The following is a 19,559-nucleotide window of genomic DNA, read 5'->3' as shown; positions in this document are numbered from 1 at the left end:
AATGGCCGAAAATATATTGAAAATACATAAGATACTCTGAAGAATTTAATAGGTTTTATATGAATTTGAAAAATGAGTAAGAATGTGTTGAAAATATTAAATTTTGGAGTGTCATGATACGTGTTTTCAACTTCCGAGCTGTCAACTTGCAAGCAACATTTAAAAAGGAAAAAGACTATCCTTTTTCTTACACAAACCACAAGCCTATAAAGTACAAGTGAATCAGATCATACTGAGTTATCAACAAAATATGTATGGTCAATTGAAGTTACAATTCTTTTGTTACAAGCAGATTTTAGTGTTCAAAATGTACATTGCTTTCCAATAGGGGATTAGGGGTACAAAAGATCATCCAATTATTCTTGATAATCATCTAACTTTCTACTAACAAAGTGTTATAAAGTACATTGAGTTAGGTGGATAGTAGATCATACCTTGCAACATGGACTTCCAAAGCAGTGCCCAACTTCATTCGTACACGTCATACTTGATCAGCTATGCCTCATGCGAAATTCTTCTTCAACATAGTCTAAAATTTTAACTCCACGCCGTTTTCTAAACCTTCTCATACGAAAACCTAATAACTTAACCTTCAAAGTCTTCCTTCTGTATCTATCTAGCTTAACATTCTCCTCTCTAACTGAGGTTTCAGAGATGACAGCTTCTACTTTTTTACCACTTTCTTTCATTTCAAACATGTTCTTGCTTCTATTTCTATCTAACTCAACATTATCATCTTCAAATGATGTTTCAGGGCTGATTGTTACCACCCTTTTACCACTTCCTTTCAGTATATAACTTTCCTTGCTTATGTTTCTATCTAACTCAACATTAACATCTTCAACGTTACCACTTTCTTTCAGTTTAGACCTGTTATGTAGCATTGGTGCTTGTTGGTTACCGGTACAAAGTCGGCCAAAGTAGTACATGGGTTCAATATAGCATGTAGTGGAAGAAACGATACCCTTCAGACTACTTGGCTTGACAAGCTTAATAAAATCCTCTAGCTCTGCATAGTTTGAATGATCAGAGTAAGGAACTGAAAATATATACTTGTCAAACATTTTGGGGGATCCTGTTTTTTCAATTTTCTTATCCATCTGGACCTGAGTACTATTTGTGTTCCCTCTGCTTATCTTATAACGCGATGTCAAAAAAGAACCAATGAGACACTCGTTCTTTTTAAGGGATTTCTTTACCCATGGAAGACCTGATGGCAAAATTCCTATAGTTGGGCGTATTAAATTTAATCCCTCCAATGTATTCCTGCTAAAGCTATACCTTGGAACAGCTCTGACTCTAGTAGCAGTTGTAGCTGTTGTAAATACATCAGGGAGACCAAGAAGATGCATAGTCTGCAACCGCTGTGGCCACACCCAAATCTTCAATTGAAAAATAAGCAAATCAGTGAAAAATCAATAGGTAAAGGAGGAAGAATCAAGTAAAATAGAATGCAAAATCCAAATTAACTATATCAACAAAATGACAAGATGCAATGTTTTGTACTGTGGGATAACTGGAGTTAATGGCATAAGTATCTGTTTACCATTCTCCTTAAATACAACATACTAGCATGATGGATATACTTTTGTTCTGAAGAGAAATTGAATACCTCTATATCAAGGGCCCTTGAAATCTGAAGCAAGAGATCTTCTTTCCCATAATTATTGATTCCGATAATAACATCATGGTCAGGATGCGACGAAATTATATCAATTACCTGAAATCCAACATGAACCAAGTCAAAAGAAAACATTCGTGAAGAGAAAAGGGGATATGCATTGTCAGTGTAAACTAGTTTTACACCGACAACCAATGAGAATCAAGTAATTGACAGTTCCCTTTAAAATGCAGTTTTAAAATGGACTTATGCAGCAATGCGATGAAATGCCATTGAATGTTGGTGTAAAAGAGTTGTACACCGACACTGCACAGTGCAGCTCTATTAAATTCTTTCGTGAATATGTTAAACATTTGGTTTATTAAACAAAGATATGAACACCACTGATGAAACTTGCAAATACATTTACTTAGAGAAGGGGGAGCCTTGACGCCGCGGTAAAGTTGTTGTCATGTGATTAAAAGGTCATGGGCCTCTTATGTAAAAACAGTGTAAGGTTGCATACAATACACCAAATGGTGGGACCCCTTCCGAGACCGTACGTTGCGGGAGCTTTGTTGCACCAGACTGCCCTTTTTTTTTCCATGCATAAATTTCATGATGAATCGAAAATGCACAATCCTTATTCGATATTCAATAATCCCAATTTCTGAACCCTTACACAATTCTCACAACATTTATATCATAAAACCATAACTCGCGAATTTCTCAAATTGGGGCCAAGAATGATAGAATTGCAATGTACCTGCTGAGCCGCAACGCTACGAGTGGGAAAATCATTAGTAGGATTAGCATAAGTATTATCAAGGTAAACAACATCAACATCACCATCCTGTTCCTTGAGAGCAACACCAAGCATTTCTTTGGCAATCATCGCCTTCTCACAACCAACTTCCCAACGAAAATCACCAGTATGAAGCACACAACCAAAATCTCCGCGAAAAAGTAACATAATCGAACCTATTCCAAAAACTCACACCAAATAACAAATCAAACGACAGAACTGAAATCAAAGTAGTAAAATAGTCGTCAGTAGTACTACTTTACTTAATAATAATTTCTACTATGAAGCACTCACTAACACAGACACTGATACAAACTCGTGTAAAATATGAATAAATTAAATGTGTTAAGGATATGTACCGGGACAGTGACAGGCGTCGATGGCGGTGACAATGACGGTGGTAGGATCGGAAGAAGAAGGTGAACGGAGGGAGAGAGTTTGAGAAGTGCCAGTATGAAGAATGCGGAGAAGAGAGAGATTGAAATTGGGGAATTTGATGGGAAGTAGTCTGGCGGTGATTGGAGAACAGAAGAGTGGGCCATGGGACCATTTAGAAGAGAGACCTTTAGTGTGATCGGAGTGAAGATGTGTTAAGAAGTATGCTTCACTTCCCCTTGCCCAACGATCTACTGATATTAAACCGTCTTCCATTTTTGGTGATGGAGAAAGAAACACTGACGTTAAAAAAGTGTGAACCTCTTTCTTTGAAGCGTAAGTGATGATGAGAATGAGAAATTTTATTTTATATTTGTACAGTATTTGGGGAATGCTTAGGCGGGAATTTGGATTTTTGTTTTCTACCTTTTTTTGTTCTGGCCGGGAAAATTGAGAAATTGGGTGACCACTTTTGCTTTATATTGTTTGGGTTTTGGTGTTTTTATCCGTGAACAATTTTAAGCATTTCAAATTAATCAAGGTTTTGCTACCCGGTGGCAATGGTTAAGAAATTTATAAATAGGAATTTTGTCATGAAGATATAACATGTTACTTTTGATAAGGTAATGATTATACAACTTTTTCATAAAAATTACTTATTTTAGATGTTTAATCATTGCTCTTGGGGCACTAGTTAGAATTCTCCATTAAACAATTATTTTTAAAAAAGTTAAATATTTTGATGTCTAATGCATTGAATACGAACATTTTTATAAATAGGTAGCTCTTATTATTCTTAAAGAGTATTCTAGAGGCACCAATTAACATTTCTCTTAGTTTAACTGTATGCAAAGTTTTAGTTTCTCTCTCTAACTCTCTGCGTCTCCTACACGACTTTTCATCATGCGTGCATGCTGAAATTAATTAAAATTTAAAACAATAATCTTTGGTTCACGGTTTTAATTTAATTCATCATTTGGTTCGCTGTTTTAATTTAATTTATGTCGTTGTTTTAATTATATGTAGAGTTTCGGTTTCTCTCTTCAACTCTTTGTCTCTCACACAACCTTTCATGATACGTGACGTGAACTAGCATCGTAGAGTTAATTAAAACAATGACCTTTGGGTTACTCTTTTGGTTTGTTGTTTTAATTTAATTCCGCTATTGGTTGGTTTGTTGTTTTAATTTAATACCACTCTTGGTTCGTTGTTATAATTTACTTTATGTCGTTGTTTTAATTTAATTATACCACTCTTTGTTTCTCCCTCTAACTCTCTGTGTCTCTCACACGACCTTTCATCATGCATAAACAAGCATGGTAGATTAATAAAAACAACGACCTTTGGTTCACTATTTTAATTTAATCCCTCCCTTGGTTAGTTGTTTTAATTTAATGTATGTCGTTTTTTTAAATGAATTAACTATTCGCATAGTCTCAATTTCTCTCTCTAACTCTTTGTCCCTCCTGTTTTAATTTAATTCTACTTGCATTTTCTCGTATATGTTTATGTTATTTTAAATCATAGAAACTCAATAAGAATTTTCAGAAAATGATAAAATCTTAATCTTTTGCATTTCTTATCAAAGAGGATTGCTTTTTTATTCATATTTATAATTTGGTATATGTTGATTGAAACATTGTTGGATGAAAAAGAATTTTTAATGTTGGATCAAATTTGAAACATTATTGGAAATAAGTTGTTTTTAACTTTTATTTTAATATTGGAAACAAAAAATTGTGTTGTCTCACAAAAAAAAAACTGCAACAATCGAACTAATTCAAATAACATTGGTTTTGTTTAGTTTGATTCGGATTTTATTTTAAAAGTGAACCGAACCAAACCAAATCACATGTTTTTTATCTTGCGGATCGGACGACCTTTATGCTCAAAATCGAACCCAACTACACCGCTAACATCCATAACACTACTATAAGAAAATTAATCTCCATCAAAATATCATAAATGACCTCGGTTAAACTCATAATCTACTTAATTTTATTGGCTTAATGATCATTTTGCAAATAAATAACCAATCTGTTATGACATACATATAGGAAAACCTTGCTATATATTTAATATAGAGTAAGGGGATTGTGTTTCGCACGGGTTGAGCGTTGAATCGCAAGTTGTGTGTCGAAGTGTATTTGCAATGTTAGTTGTATTGAAAAACAAGAAAAATTTAATGATAAATGTGACATTAATGATAAAAACATTGGAATTGTTGTTATTAATAGTACAAAATGATAGATTATACATTTGTATATATTATATAAATGTATAAATAATAAATATGTATCATGTGCATATTTTTTTGGTCATCCATAATTGTGGGTGCTTCACCAATTTAGCACCATATTAAATAGGCACCTCCATTGTGGAGTATAATATTTGGGTGCTTATGGAGATCGGTGGCTATGGAAGCACCCTCTCTTTCATCACTTTCTCTGGAGTACAATATCACAATGAGAGCGGCGACGTGGTTACCATCCACGCAGACTTAGACAGCGCCAATATATGCTACAAATTCTTTCAGAAACTTGAGTCCGCCTTTATCTTAAAGGGGACTGTGGGACAGGAAATCACCCCAAAATAATGAGCTCTCGAAGTACAACCAAGAGTTACTGCCAACACTAGAACGAGTGCCCTGGAAGAAGGCGTGGAATGCAATAAAGACCAATGCGCTATAATAGCTAAGTACCAATAAGTTTCCAAGATTCACTTCTTGTATTTTCAAATCCAAAATCTATGAATAAAAACCATTGTAAATCCATTTTGATGATATTAATAAAATGATTGTTTTTCTCTCAAAAAGAAATACATTTGTTGGATTATTTGGTTGGCAGGGTCAAAAGTCCTAAACCCGCAGAAGAAGCATCATCAACGACTAAACGGCTGTCACGACTTCTGCTCTTAAGCGGAATGACGCCTAAACAATCGTCGAAGGTGAAAGATCGGCACGACTTTCACTTAGTGAAACAACAGTTTAAACGATCTCCAAGACTAAATTGTTGGCATGGCTTTTTCTCTTAAGCGCTTCAGGTAGCCACCTAAGGGCCTAAGGGCTAGCCACCCTTCAGGTAGAGTGTCTCTCCCCCTAAACTCCCTCAGGAGGGGGGCTAAACCTTGGCCTTATCAGTTGAAAAGAGTTTATTGACTTCCTTAAGCTGGACCTTCCAAGCCAACACAATCCTTTCCAACTCAAATATTTTCAACGCACCGTCCTGAAGGTCCTTGTTTAGGCGAATGCGGTCAGCGTCCAGATCTTTCACTTTCCTTTTAGCAAAAGAGAGAGACTCTTCAAGTTTTTTCCGACCAACCAAGGTCTCCTTAGCCCTCTTATCAGCCTCTTCAACCCTGGTATTGGCTTCTTCAAGTTTTTTTATGGCTTCATCGAGCTTCCTCTCAGCCTATTCCTTGGCCAGTCGCGCCTCCTCCACAATGTCCTCCTTCACCTTCATCTCTGAAGCCTCTAGGTTTTTGATGATGTTCCTTATTATTGGTTTTTGATGTTTTGATTGTCTTTAAGTGATGATTAGTTTACTTATTATCTAGTTTTTAGTTTGTACAATGCACCCTAGCAAGTCTACAAGCTCTAGATCAAAGTGTCTCTTGCTCTTGTGTCCAAATCCTTTTGTCTTTCTCTCTGTCTTTGCATGAATCGTATCAAGCCTAAATTGAATCGATTCATTCATGTTTTGGAACATTATTACATCTTTTGACTTCAAGAGTAAAATCAACCATTAACCATGAACTTCAAGAGCAACTTTAACATACACAGATTCAAACATGATGAAACAACTATTGTAAACCCTAAACCACCAAAAACGAAAAACTAATTAAATCACACGTTGTAATCAAATAATAGGAAACAAGAAACGAAATATACTATTTTTTTCCATCAACACTCGTTTAAAAAACAAAACCCATACCCCATTTTCGAAACCCTAGAAATGGAGAAGAAGAATACCCTGAAAAGAAGCACACCATAGAGAGAAACAAAGAAAAACGATATCAACTTCAAGAACCCAACAAATATTTTCACCCACCATCTTCCTCAACCTTGCTTTTTTCAGAGTTACGATTGTGTTTCTGTCCTTGTGTTTGTCAATTTCTCCTTTTTCTATCTCAATAGACACAACAGTGCCACGTGGTGTCAACTGTTTTTTCGTTAACTTTGACTAACAAATTGGATGTAAAGGACTAAGGGAACAAAAAGGTATTTTAGCTGCAAGGTTATATATATATATATATGGGTCTTGCTAATATACGCGCACAAAAATTTAAAGGTGTGTATTAGCGACATACACCTTTTTAGTTGGACAAAAAACCCAATTTTATTTTGTGACAAAAGTCAAAACAAAAGGGCATTATTGTAATTGAAATTTAATTATGAAAATAAAATTCTAATTTTCCTTTTTCTTTCCCGCTGCTTTGACGCCAACTATTCATCTATCACCACAGAGCAACCCTTTTCTCTCTCTTGCTACCATCTTCTTCCACCAGCTCGGTCATATGTTATGCCTTTTCTACAATCAGATTGCTTAAGGTTTCTCGTTGAACTTGTTCATTACTCATTTCAACAGTTCATGGGACCAATCCCAGGTTAGTGTTCCATCATCTCTTTTATAATTTTTTTGATAATTAAAATTCATGTAGGGACCTTTGCTTGCTACAATAAGATTGTTCGTCATCTCTGTCAACATATAAGCATTCAAAATTGTTATAACTTGATGGGGACCTTTCGTTTTTCAAATGATAGGGACATGTGGGTGTTTAGTTTGATGGGTATATGTTTTTTTATACAAGAAAATAAGGTATATGTATTTTGAGTTCATAACGTACTTTTCTTGGAATTTTTTGGTATATGTTTTTTTATACAAGAAAATAAGGTATATGTATTTTGAGTTCCTAATATTTCTCATCTAAGAATTTTTGGAAGTGTGGTGTATATTCTAATTTCTCCACCACAACGCACTAAGATGGGTCCTCAAAGAAGGTTGAGAATATATGTTGGATATGAATCTCCATCTATTAGTATCTCGAACCAACAACGGGAGATTTATTCATAACTCGATTTGCTGATTGTCATTTTGATGAATCAAATTTTCAAACATTAAGGGGAGAGAAAACACAGCTGGAAAAAGAGATAAGTTGGAATGAATTATCTTTGTCTCATCGTGATCCTTGAACAAAACAATGTGAACTAGAAGTTCAAAAGATAATTCATTTACAAAGTTTAGCAAACCAATTACCAAATGCATTCACTGATCCAAAAAGTGTAACTAAATCATATATACCAATTGTTAATACTCAAATAAAAATGGATGTCCTTGTTGGACAATCTGATATTGCCCATAAGTCTCAACCACGCATAAAGCATGGTAGACCAATCAGTTCTAAAGATAAAAATCTTCAAGCAAGAAAATGAGCTAAAAGGGAAGATGGCCCAAATGAGGAGCAATGCTGAATAGTAAAATTTACATGAAGCTCCCTGAAGGATTTAATTTGCCTGATGCAAACAGTTCACAATCTAGGGAATACTATTCCATCAAATTGAATACGTCTCTCTATGGGCTAAAACAATCAGGACGCATATGGTATAATTGCCTCAGTGAATATTTGATGAGAGAAGGATATAAAAATGACTCCATTTGTCCATGTAATTTTATAAAAAGAACGAGAAATGAATTTGCTATAATTGTTGTTTATGTTGATGACATAAACATTATTGGAACTCTTGAAGAGCTTCCAAGCCATAAATTGCTTCAAGAGTTCGAGATGAAAGACTTGGAAAGACAAAGTTTTGTCTTGGATTACAAATTGAACACTTGAATAATGGGATTTTTGGGCATCAAGAAGCTTACATAACAAAGGTTGTTAAAGCGTTTCTACATGGACAAATCTCATCTGTTGTCTACTCCAATGATTGTTAGATCACTCGATATAAAGAAAGATCCTTTCAGACCTTAAGAAGAAGGTGAAGAATTACTTGGTCCTGAAGTACCATATCTTAGTGCAATAGGAGCATTGATGTACCTTGCTAATTATACACGTCCTGACATATCATTTTATGTCAATCTATTATCAAGATATAGTTCTTCACCTACACGAAGACATTGGAATGGGGTCAAACATTTATTTCGTTACCTTCGAGGTACGATGAATATGAGATTGTTGTATCCCAAAGTAGCCAAAGTAGGATTAATTGGGTATGAAGATGTAGGTTATTTGTCAGATCCTTATCATGGTAGATCGCAAACAGGTTACTTGTTTACAAGAAGAGATACAACCATTTCATGGAGATCCGTGAAGCAGACCATGACAACAACATCATCAAATCATGCATACTTTTAGCACTATACGAGACAAGTAGAGAATGTGTTTGGTTAAGGTCCTTGATTCAACATATACAAAAGAATTGTGATTTTTCTTGCGGAAGAATGGATGCAACAATCATATATGAAGATAATATTGCAAGTGTTGTTCAGTTAAAAGAGGGGTACATTAAAGGAGACCGAACAAAACATATTTTCCCAAAATTCATTTTCACTCATGATCTTCAGAAGAATGGTGATATAAGCATTCATCAAATTCGTTCATGTGATAATCTTGCATAAATTTTCACAAAGTCACTCCCATGTAAAGTTTTTAAGAAACTTGTACTAAGACAATGTGTTTTTGAGAGATATTGGTCTTCGGCGTCTGATGTAACAGACCGATTTTTCGTTAGATTTATTTTATTATTTATTTGTGTGTTGTATGTGCTCTTATGTGATTATTTGCCTCTGTGTGTATTTTTGGTCGGGAATTGTAGAATTCGGTGTTAGAAGGGTATTTTAGTCATTTTTGACTTAAGGGTATTTTGGTCATTTTGAGAGTAGGGGTAATTTAGTAATTTCGTTGAGGAGTATTTTTAGTGCTTAGTGAGAGTTGTTATTTTACTAAGTGCTAGGGAGTTGTAGTAATTTATTTTATTACCGATAGGTGACCGTTAATATTACATTTTACCGTTAAGTGAGTAGTAACATTTTGAGTTAGAATAGAAATGGGTTAGGCCCATTAAGGCATTATGAGTTGAGCCCAAATAGGTGGAACCTATATAAACTCTAGTTTGTAGAGAAAATAGGGTTTTACCAACATTTTCACAATTGAGAAGAGATAGAGATAGAGAGAAGATAAAGGTTTGAAGAGGAAGATCTAGAGATGGCTAGAAGAAGCTTGAGATTCAAGCTTTGGGAGCTAAAGTGAAGCCTTAGTGTTGATTGTGAAGAATTAAGGTAAGGGGGTTAGTCTTTAATCATAATCTAGTAGTTTAATTTCTACCCTAATTCTTTGCATAAATGTGGTTAAGTGGTTAATTTGATTTTAGATGTAGAAATTCGTGCTTAATTTTGATGATATGATTATATGCATGAATTGAATGATAATTGTGTTGTTGTTGTTGAATTTGTATGTCAAAATGGGTATATATGAACATGATGAGTTTTTGTATGAAATTGATGATGAATAATGTTGTGGTTGTTAGATTGATGATGAATTCATGTTCAAATGTTGTTGTTGTTGTTGTTTTAACATGTGTTGTTGATGAATTGATGCATTGGGTATCATGAATTGATGAATTGGAGATGAGATTTGTTGTAGTTGTTGAAAGTTGTAAAAGTTTGGTGAATTGGTGAATTTTGATGTGTTGATGTTACAATCTCAAAACTTATGCATGTTTAAGTGTTTTGAAGTGTATATGACCTGTAAACATCTTTGGGATTAAGTTTTGGGGTTTGGAATGATCAAAATTGGGATTTTAGGTGAAAAAGGGTTGGAACCCGTAACAATTTTTGTGCAGAATTATGACTGTTCGCTTAAGCGAAGGCTAAGCGAACAGTAAGCGAACGGCAACAGAAGGTTACTGGAACTTGTTCGCTTAAGCGAGCTCTAAGCGAGCTGTAAGCGAACAAGCCAGTAAGTTTCTGGAACTTGTTCGCTTAAGTGAACCAGGTGGTCGCTTAAGCGAACTGTGCCCTGTTCAGCAACCTTTGATTTTCGTTTCGTGCACTTGGGGACCAATCCGGGCTTTCTAAAATGTTTCTTTTGACTTGTTTAACCTCTGTTTATACATTTAATTCTACTGGAACTTCATTTGAATTTAATTGGACTTGGTTTGTGAATTGAACTTAAACTTTTGAAAAATGGTCAAAGAACGTCGATTTTCCGAAAACTCGTTTTTATCCGGAAAATGAAGTAGGATTAAGGTTGTATAAGGTTTATATGATTTCTAAAAATGGTTGTGATTGGTTTCATCAAGTTTTAACATGTTTTGCTTTGAAAATTGCATTCTTTTGTAAAAATGATAAAGTGAGGCGAACTTTGCCATTTTCATGATTTCGTCGTGTTTAGCCGGTGAAACGCCAAGGTATACCCTATTGTACTTATATGTAGCCTAGGGGAATACTTAGTTGAGGCATTGGATCTTGTTTGTTTGGTTTTGGTTCAATACTTCAATTATTTTAAAAATGGGATGCCGATAAACGAACTTGTTGAAAATGATTCTTTTAAACCAATTACATTATAAATCTTTCATGAATGGTTTTATATGATTAAGTGATGATGTGTGGATGATTGCTGATGATGGAATATGATGTTCATCATGAAATGATGTGTTGTTCCATTTTACTTGGTTTATGAGAGTATATGGAATTGTTATGATATTTGGTAGGTTATGATGATGTGTGTTTGATGACTCTTATGTGAATTGTGATTGTTGAATGTGTGGACATGTATACTTGGTAATGCAATCGTTGTTGAGATAGTCAATGTAATTGGAGGTGTACTTTTACATTGTCGTTGTTATGTTGAAGTTGTGCATTATCGGGTCGTTGTTGTATATCCATGCATCATATCATATTGAGTCATATGTTGTAATGTAAAAGGAGGTGTACTTTTACATAGTTGTTGTAAGAGGAGGTGTACTCTTACATAGATGTGGGGTTGTGGCATCTAATGACTGTTGTTACGGTACCGCATGCATATATGTGTCGAGTTTAGGCGCATTACATAATGATATGAAGTCATGTTGTGAATGTGAATAATGTTTGTTGGTGATATGTGCACTTGATGGGTGCTTATTGTGATACTTGGATTGGTTGTATGAATGTATACCTGGAGGTTAATTGTTTATGCAAACTATTTGAAGATTGAATTGTTTTATTCATTTCAATTATTATTTGTTGATTATGATTAATGTAATGCTTACCCCCAGTGGTTTTTGCCGCCTACATGTCTGTATGGATGGGTAGACGCTGTGCAGGAGTAGTTGCTTTGAGGTGAGTGCTTGGATAGCGAGAGCATTCTCCGTTATCATCTGGAGTCGTAGTTTTAGGCTCTAATTAGGTCATAGAGTCATTTTATGTCTTGTTGGTTTCTGTTTTATCTTGCTGTTGTTGTCCACTTGTCGGACTTGGAAGATTTTTAGTTGAGGTTGTATTTGACCATGACATGTATATGTTGGAGTTATTTGATTTGTATCCGCTACTTCTGTTGAGATATTATATATATATATATATATATATATATATATATATATATATATATATATATATATATATATAGACACACACACACATGTATGTTTGGATTTTGTTGAGACGTAACGTCTATTTCTTGAATATTTGTTATATTCGCGTGTTTTATCGTTTTAATAGAAATAGGGCGTTACATCTGAGAGATATTTGTCTTCATGAGGGAGAGAAATAAATGTGTTCTGCACTCTTTTTCTCTTCACCATGATTTTATCCCATTGAGTTTTTCAGGTAAGGTTTTTAACGAGACAATTTACACTCAAAAGGATATTGTACTTTTTTTCCTTCACAATTTTTTTTTCCACTGAGTTTTTCTTTAGTAAGATTTTAATCTCAATGGACATTCAAGGGGGGGTGTTATGAATATTATAAGTGGATGTCCATATAACAATTGGGTTATTGAGTCATATTATTTGCTTATTGGGCCGTATTGTGTATGCCCACCAAGTCATTGTATTTCTCTATAGAATTCTGCACTTTACTCAACACATTTTGCTCATTCCCAACTGAAATTCCAAAAATACCCATGCGTGAGTTAACTCACGCTAGTGTTAAATCTGTGTGACTTAACTCACGTAAAGATTGACACAGAGATTTACACAGAGATTTACACTAGCGTGAGTTAACTCACGCAGGGGCATTATAGTCATTTCAGTTGGGAATGAGCAAAATATGTTGGGTAAAGAGCAAAATTCTTCGCTATAAATAGAGCTTACATATAACCTAATTGTACACAACAAGAGAATAGTAGAATCCCCTCTCTCTTCTCTTTCTTCCTCTCCTTCTCTCTATTCTAGTTTTTATTTCCTTAGTTTCATAACAAGAACATTGTTTTTTGGTCAAGTTTTTAAGAACATTGTTAAAAAAACTAACAAAAAACAATCTTAAAAATATAAATCAAATACTTCGCAAATAAAAAATTCACAATTTTCTATACAAAACGTATTTATTTTTATTTTTTTAAAATGACTTAAGGTAGTTGTTAGCATTTTCTTTGTTGTTAAATTAAGGCTTAATTGTAATTTTGGTTCGTGTTTTGTCAAATAAAGGATTTTGATCCTCTTATTTTTTTTATTTTTAATTTTTATTTTGGTCAATTAGTCTAATGGTTAGAATTCACATTTTTTAAGGTGAATAAGTGGGGTGTCCGGGTTTCGAACCCCGACCCCTGCATATAATAATGCATGTCTGTGCCAACTAAGTTATGCTCACAGGGACGGTCCTCTTATTTTTAATTTAGCTATTTTGGTCCCCATGATTCCAAAATTTCTGAAATTATGCCCACATCTCGGAAATTTGATGCATATGGCAAATATTTTGCCGACATAAGAGTATGTACATGTCACTGTTTTTTATTTATTTTTAATTATATTGAAAAAAAAAACTTATTTTATATGTTAAATTAAAAATATCAGAAATTTGATGCATATGGCAAATATTTTGCCGACATAAGAGTATGTACATGTCACTGTTTTTTATTTATTTTTAATTATAACACTTATTTTATATGTTAAATTAAAAATATTTTGTTAATTCATTGATTTTGATTTTCTTTTTCCTGGATTTCGTGTTGTTGTTGCTGCCACCTTCCATCTTTCGCCATAATTTTATTATATTTTTTCTATTGTGCTTTTTAATTCCAAATAATATTACCCCCACAAGTTGTTTAAAAAAAAAAAATTACTCCCACAAGTTGGACTTAATTCGGTTATCGTTCTTCTATCCATCTTGCCGAGGAAGTGTGAAGCAAGGCTATTTTTTTCTTCTTTCGGTTCTGCACAATTGATTATAGAACTCTTGTTTGTACATTTGGATCTGATATCGACGTGGCGAAAGTTAAGTTTGATTATGAGTATTTTCAATCTGGAAAAGGTCAAACAAAATGAATAACATGAAAAGATCAAACGAATTAATAAAATGTGTTTAGTCTTAATTATTAACATTTTAAATTGAAAGATCCGTGACTTTAACTCAATTGGTAGGATATTGCATATTATACGGAGCAGGCTACTTGACAAAAAAAATAAACATTTTGAATTGAAAGTTTGAAGTTGAAAAAAAATAATAGTACATACTGTCATGTCAGCAACAATCTTGCCACATAATCAAAATTTTTAGGGGTGGGTTTAATTTCAGAAATTTTGAAATTAGAGGGACCAAAATTGTGAAATTAGAAGTAGGGGAGCAAAATCCTTTATTTGATAAAATAGGGGACGAAAATTACAATTAAGCCTTAAATTAAAAATGAAAATAAATATAAATTATGATAAATCTTATAGAGAAAAAAAAAATCAAATTTTATAAGATCAAACTTTTTTTTTTTCATTTTATCAAGTAGCCTGGATTCCTTTTTTGAGAGGAAGTACCCTGGATACTTGTTACCATTTTCATTTTAACTTAGACCACAAAATGCAAATTAGTCAATCAATCTATGGAAAATTGGGTAAACAGCTGCATAAGATTTTAGCTTGAGTAGATTAATCAAGCTGTTGCATTTGGCTAAAGGTTCACCTTCTCAAATAGGTTTTGACCAATGTATTTTAGCAACGAAAAGGAATTACCACAATACCACTATATATAGAACATTATGGTGTAATTCCATCCATGTAGCCAACCTCATATATAAAAATATGAACGTGAAAAACCATCATTGAAACTATTGCATTGCCAAAACTTCTTTCTAAATAAATTGACAATAATGTTTTGAACAACTTAATTAACACAAACAATAATGAAACAGAAAAGATGCATAAGGCCACTTGTTCGGCAACAAAGTACAACCAAGAATCAAATGTTTTAACAATCTAGTGCAGCAAAATTAATGAAACAACAAAATCAAGAATAAAACATGAGATGAATACAAATAGCCAATGTAAATAGAAGCATACTAAAACATGGCCACCGAACGAATCAATTTGCAATGCAATAACCTATTACAAAGCTCCAAGAAGAGTACTCTCGCTGCGACTCTTGCGCATGAAGTTCCCTGAATTCAAGTTCAACGGTTTGCTCGGAGAATCAAAATGATGGCGACTTTGGGTTGATGTTTTGGTTCTGATTGGTGGGAGCTGGGCTTGCTTTCCTTTGGACAGTTTTGGTGAGGACACAGCAGATGACCTCCGAGTAGATGATGGCCCCTTCCTTGTAGACTTGCGATCGACTCTAAGACTCCGATCAAACTGTTGTGAATTCATTCCTAATCGAACTGCACGATCCCCACCGTCCTTCAAACCATTTGCTTTGAATGGCTGCCGATTGTAGTAGACAAGATGGGGAAGAAGGCTTTGCAGATATTTCTTAATCTGTTCATCTCCAACATTTTTCTGGCAAGGGTTCCCTTCCAAGTTGATGGCTAGCAAAGAATTATAGTTGGCTGCAAGTTGTCCAAGACATTTGGCAGTTGAAATCTTGTTAAAACGGATATCCAGGATGCTTAGTTTCAACAGGCGGTGCAGACCCTCGACTTCACCAATCTTATTTCCAGCCAGGTACAGCTCCTTTAGAGAAGAACAGGACGCCAGACCTTGCAAAGGAGGAAAATATTAGCAAAAGGAAAGAAAGAAGACACGTTGAGGGAATATCACAAATCAACAATACAATGTCAACAATTAATGGCATATTGACAATAAAACTTTCATAAAAACACATTATTTAAAGTACAGAACTTGAGATGTAATCAAGAAATTCTTTTACCATGTCCAATTCTTAGTATACGGTTGTAGCTGAGGTCTAGGACACGAAGCCGAGTAAGTTCACGTAATCCCTCTATAGTGGAGATATTGTTTTTTGACAAATTTAATGTGTGAAGTCCTCGAGGAAGTGTACCAGCAGTTATCCTTACTGAAAAAGAGAATTCAAAAGGAAAAAGATAAATGAACTATATTTCATGCCAAAGTTAAAGATTGTCACAACTCAAAAGTAATGAATAGATAAAGTATTAAAGTATGCAACTAACCGATTGCGTTTCCGGACAAATTGAGCACCTTCAAACTCACAAATGCACTTAAAAAGGGGATCACAGCCAACCCATGATTCGCCAGCTGAGCTGCAGTGGCATTCGCAGTTAAAGAAGATATATATCTTTTAGCTGTTTCCATTCCTGGAGTGGTCTTATGATCCACAACTGAGGCAGCCACGGCGGCATTTGCGGTGTTAATATCAACTTTAGGATCAACAGATTCGGGCAATTCAGTTATATCCTCGAGAGGAGGTCCACAATGCTGAAGGCCGATCACCCAATCCTCAATCCGCTTAACCTTAAAATCCTTGTTAGGAAATTCACTCGAGGAATCTCCTTGAACGGGTTCGGCATCACTTATATCATCTGTAATTGGCATTGTCCAGTCCTTTTGTAAGCCGGAAAGTAGATGAGAATCAAAACCATCATCAAAGTATCTGTCCATATGATTATCTTCAGTTTTTTCCATGCCACTTTCTCTTTCTTGAGTTTCCCCTCTTTGATCATAAGACACATTGATGAACACCTCTTTCTTCCTTAAGCCTAAAGCACAGAGATCATCAGAAGATCTTGAAATTGAAGATGCACGTTTAAAAGCATGGTTATTTGTGGAAGAAAGCGTAGAAGCTTTGATATTTGGCAACGAACGTGACTTTCTTAAAGTTGGCGTACTGGGACCAGAAGTCTGGTAAGCAGAGCCAGCAGAGCCACCGGCATGATCGCCTGATAGTGGAGTATCAGAATTTTCACGAGCATCTTTATCGGAAGGTGTCCGATCTCCTATTGAAAAAAGTGAGCCTTCATTGTCACAGCTAGGAATGACTTGAAACCCAAAGCTGGAAATCGTTTTGGATTGATCATTAGAGCTGCCAATTGAATTTGGTGAGTCATAGCGGCTTTTGGAAAACCCCAGATCTTGATCACCCTCGGTTATGCCTTGAAAAAGCACACTTTCCGACTGACTTTTCCTCATACGCCCAGTTTGGCGAACTTTTTTGTCGAATTCAATGCAAAACTTACTATTGAAATCCTCTAATCTACCAATGTGCTCAACTGAAACCTGGTCGAGAACATCATTCTCAGAGACATTCATTAGTTTACGTGGTTGCTGTTTTGAAAGTGGTGAATTTAAGCCTGTAGGGATAGGCGAATCTTTACCGACTGGATTTTTGGAACTATCTCTCAAAGCTTTTGCCATTGCTTCAGTTGAAGATTTAGCTATTTTCTGATTAAAAGAAGAAGCTTAAAGTCAAAATAATCCAGGTAATACCAACCAAGTTATACAAAGTCTATACTGCAATGTATTTCATTTCTTCTTACCTTTGTCTTGTTGCCTTGGGCGTTAATATGAAAACAAGAAAATTTAAACATCGCTGCAACGATGTTGAGAGCTACATCTAAACAGAAAACTTCCACTACCAACAATAATCTATGCTGTTCATCAATTTTCCAGAAGCCTAACCAAAGACCGTGAATTTGCTACTATTGTTGCGAGAATGCTTCTGGGGACAAATCAAAAGCCACTCTTAGCCATAATCAACGGACAATCCAACTGAAACACGGCACAATCTCCATATGTCTGATGCCTTTGTTCTACGTAAAACAAAGAGTTGCGAAATCACTCCTCCTTCATCACCCCACACCTTTTTAGAGGTGCGAGAATAGTTTGAATTTGTTATAGCGGCCAGAGTGAAATAAATTCTTTCTCAACTAGGAGAATACCGAGAAAAATCCGCATAAAAAGACGCCAACCTATTGAATAAAACAAAATCAAGTATCAGAGTTGGTCAGATATATAACATCCAGAGTATAGTTAAAAGACAAAAAACAGGATCAACCACAACTCAGGAGGCATGTACAAAACAACCAAGCATACATACACAAACACACGGATAAATTGCGGTTTCGATTAACATATACAACCACATAATTTAAGGAAAATTAACCCCCCCCCCCCCCCCCCCCCCGACATAAATAAAAAATCAATCTCACAATTAAAACTAGCTTAAATTTCTAAGATTTCTTTAACTTTGATATCCTCAAAAATCAAATTGTGAGATTAACATATACAATGTATCTACACAATAACACATACAACCACAGAATTTAAGCAAAATTAACCCCCACAAAAACACAAATCAATCTCAAAATTTAACTAACTTAAATATCTAAGATTTCTATAAATTTGATATTCTCATAATCGTATCTAACAAATCAATTTCACAAAATTTAAATTTCTATAATTTCTCTAAACAATATCTTCCATAAATTAAAATTAGCTTAAATTTCTATGATTTCTCCAACTTCAATATTCTCAAAATTCAACAAAAATAATTGAGAATTGAATCAGACCTGAATTTTAATCAGATAAATTAGTTTCAACAGAAAAAACAACAAACGAAGTGAAACAAAATTGCATAATTGAATCAAACAACATAATAAACATGATGTTTTATTGAAACAAATCCATAAAAAATGAAAGAACTTACAGAAAAAATAGTAAAAGAGAAAAGAGGAGAGACTTGATGATGGAATGAAAGAAAGAGAACTGTTGTATTTGCAGCCTCTAGTTTCCTGCCTGCCTGTCAATCTGTCTGCCCTGCAATGCTACGCAATCTCAACAACCACAACAGCGTACAACCTTTTATTCATTCAATTTTCTATTTATACTAATAAATATCTCTTAATTAATTATTGTTTGATGTTGAATCAGTGCCACACACACAATGACTAACTCTAACCCTAATAAATGTAGGTAATTTGATCGTAAAACAATATCTACCTAAAAACACGTGTGATTATAACTAAAACCCCAATTTTGAGAAAACAGCTAGTGTCGCATTTTATTTTTTATTTTTATTTTTATTTTTAAGGTTTAAGCTAGATTGTCGTAAAAACATTGTTTAAATTTTATATAAAAAAATTGTTTTTTTAGGGATAAAAAAATTGTTTTGAAAGTTATATTTTTAACATATAAAATTGTGTAATTATAACTTTCACATGCATTTTTTATTGGGTTAATTATGTTTCTAGTCTCTATAAAATAGCGACCTTGTAAGTTTAGTCCTTACTTAATTTTAATAGCAATTTTAGTCCCTAATTTTGTTTTTTTGCCCTGAGTATTAGTCCCTACTCAATTCAAATTTGTTTAATTTATGCTTAAACTCTTAAATTTTTGAACAATTTTTTGCAGACATGTTTAGAACATTACTAAAAGTTCCTCCGCAAAAAATTATCGCAAAGTTT

The 19,559-nt window shown here is 34.3% G+C and overlaps 2 protein-coding genes across 2 annotated transcripts; both read right to left on the bottom strand.

The window, feature by feature from the left end:
- Positions 1–212: 212 nt before the first annotated feature.
- LOC146929616 (uncharacterized) lies at positions 213–3,346 on the bottom strand. Its single transcript, XM_085701441.1, has 4 exons — positions 2,765–3,346; positions 2,367–2,581; positions 1,613–1,720; positions 213–1,382 (listed from the first exon to the last, which is right to left on the bottom strand). The coding sequence occupies exons 1-4, from the start codon at positions 3,054–3,056 to the stop codon at positions 492–494; spliced, it is 1,506 nt and encodes a 501-aa protein (XP_085557567.1). The 5' UTR covers positions 3,057–3,346; the 3' UTR covers positions 213–491.
- Positions 3,347–14,986: 11,640 nt separating this feature from the next.
- Positions 14,987–18,951, bottom strand: LOC146929615 (Outer arm dynein light chain 1 protein). The gene is made up of 5 exons (XM_085701438.1): positions 18,803–18,951; positions 17,634–18,065; positions 16,311–17,538; positions 16,049–16,195; positions 14,987–15,878 (listed from the first exon to the last, which is right to left on the bottom strand). The coding sequence occupies exons 2-5, from the start codon at positions 17,682–17,684 to the stop codon at positions 15,289–15,291; spliced, it is 2,016 nt and encodes a 671-aa protein (XP_085557564.1). The 5' UTR covers positions 17,685–18,065; positions 18,803–18,951; the 3' UTR covers positions 14,987–15,288.
- Between the last annotated feature and the right edge of the window lie 608 nt (positions 18,952–19,559).

Source organism: Medicago sativa, chromosome 4 (assembly GCF_051527215.1).
Source record: "Medicago sativa cultivar Bolivia chromosome 4, Bolivia_mono, whole genome shotgun sequence".
NCBI lineage: Eukaryota > Viridiplantae > Streptophyta > Magnoliopsida > Fabales > Fabaceae > Medicago > Medicago sativa.
The sequence above is the reverse complement of the archived record's forward strand: the minus strand, read 5'-3'. Positions and strand labels throughout refer to the sequence as shown.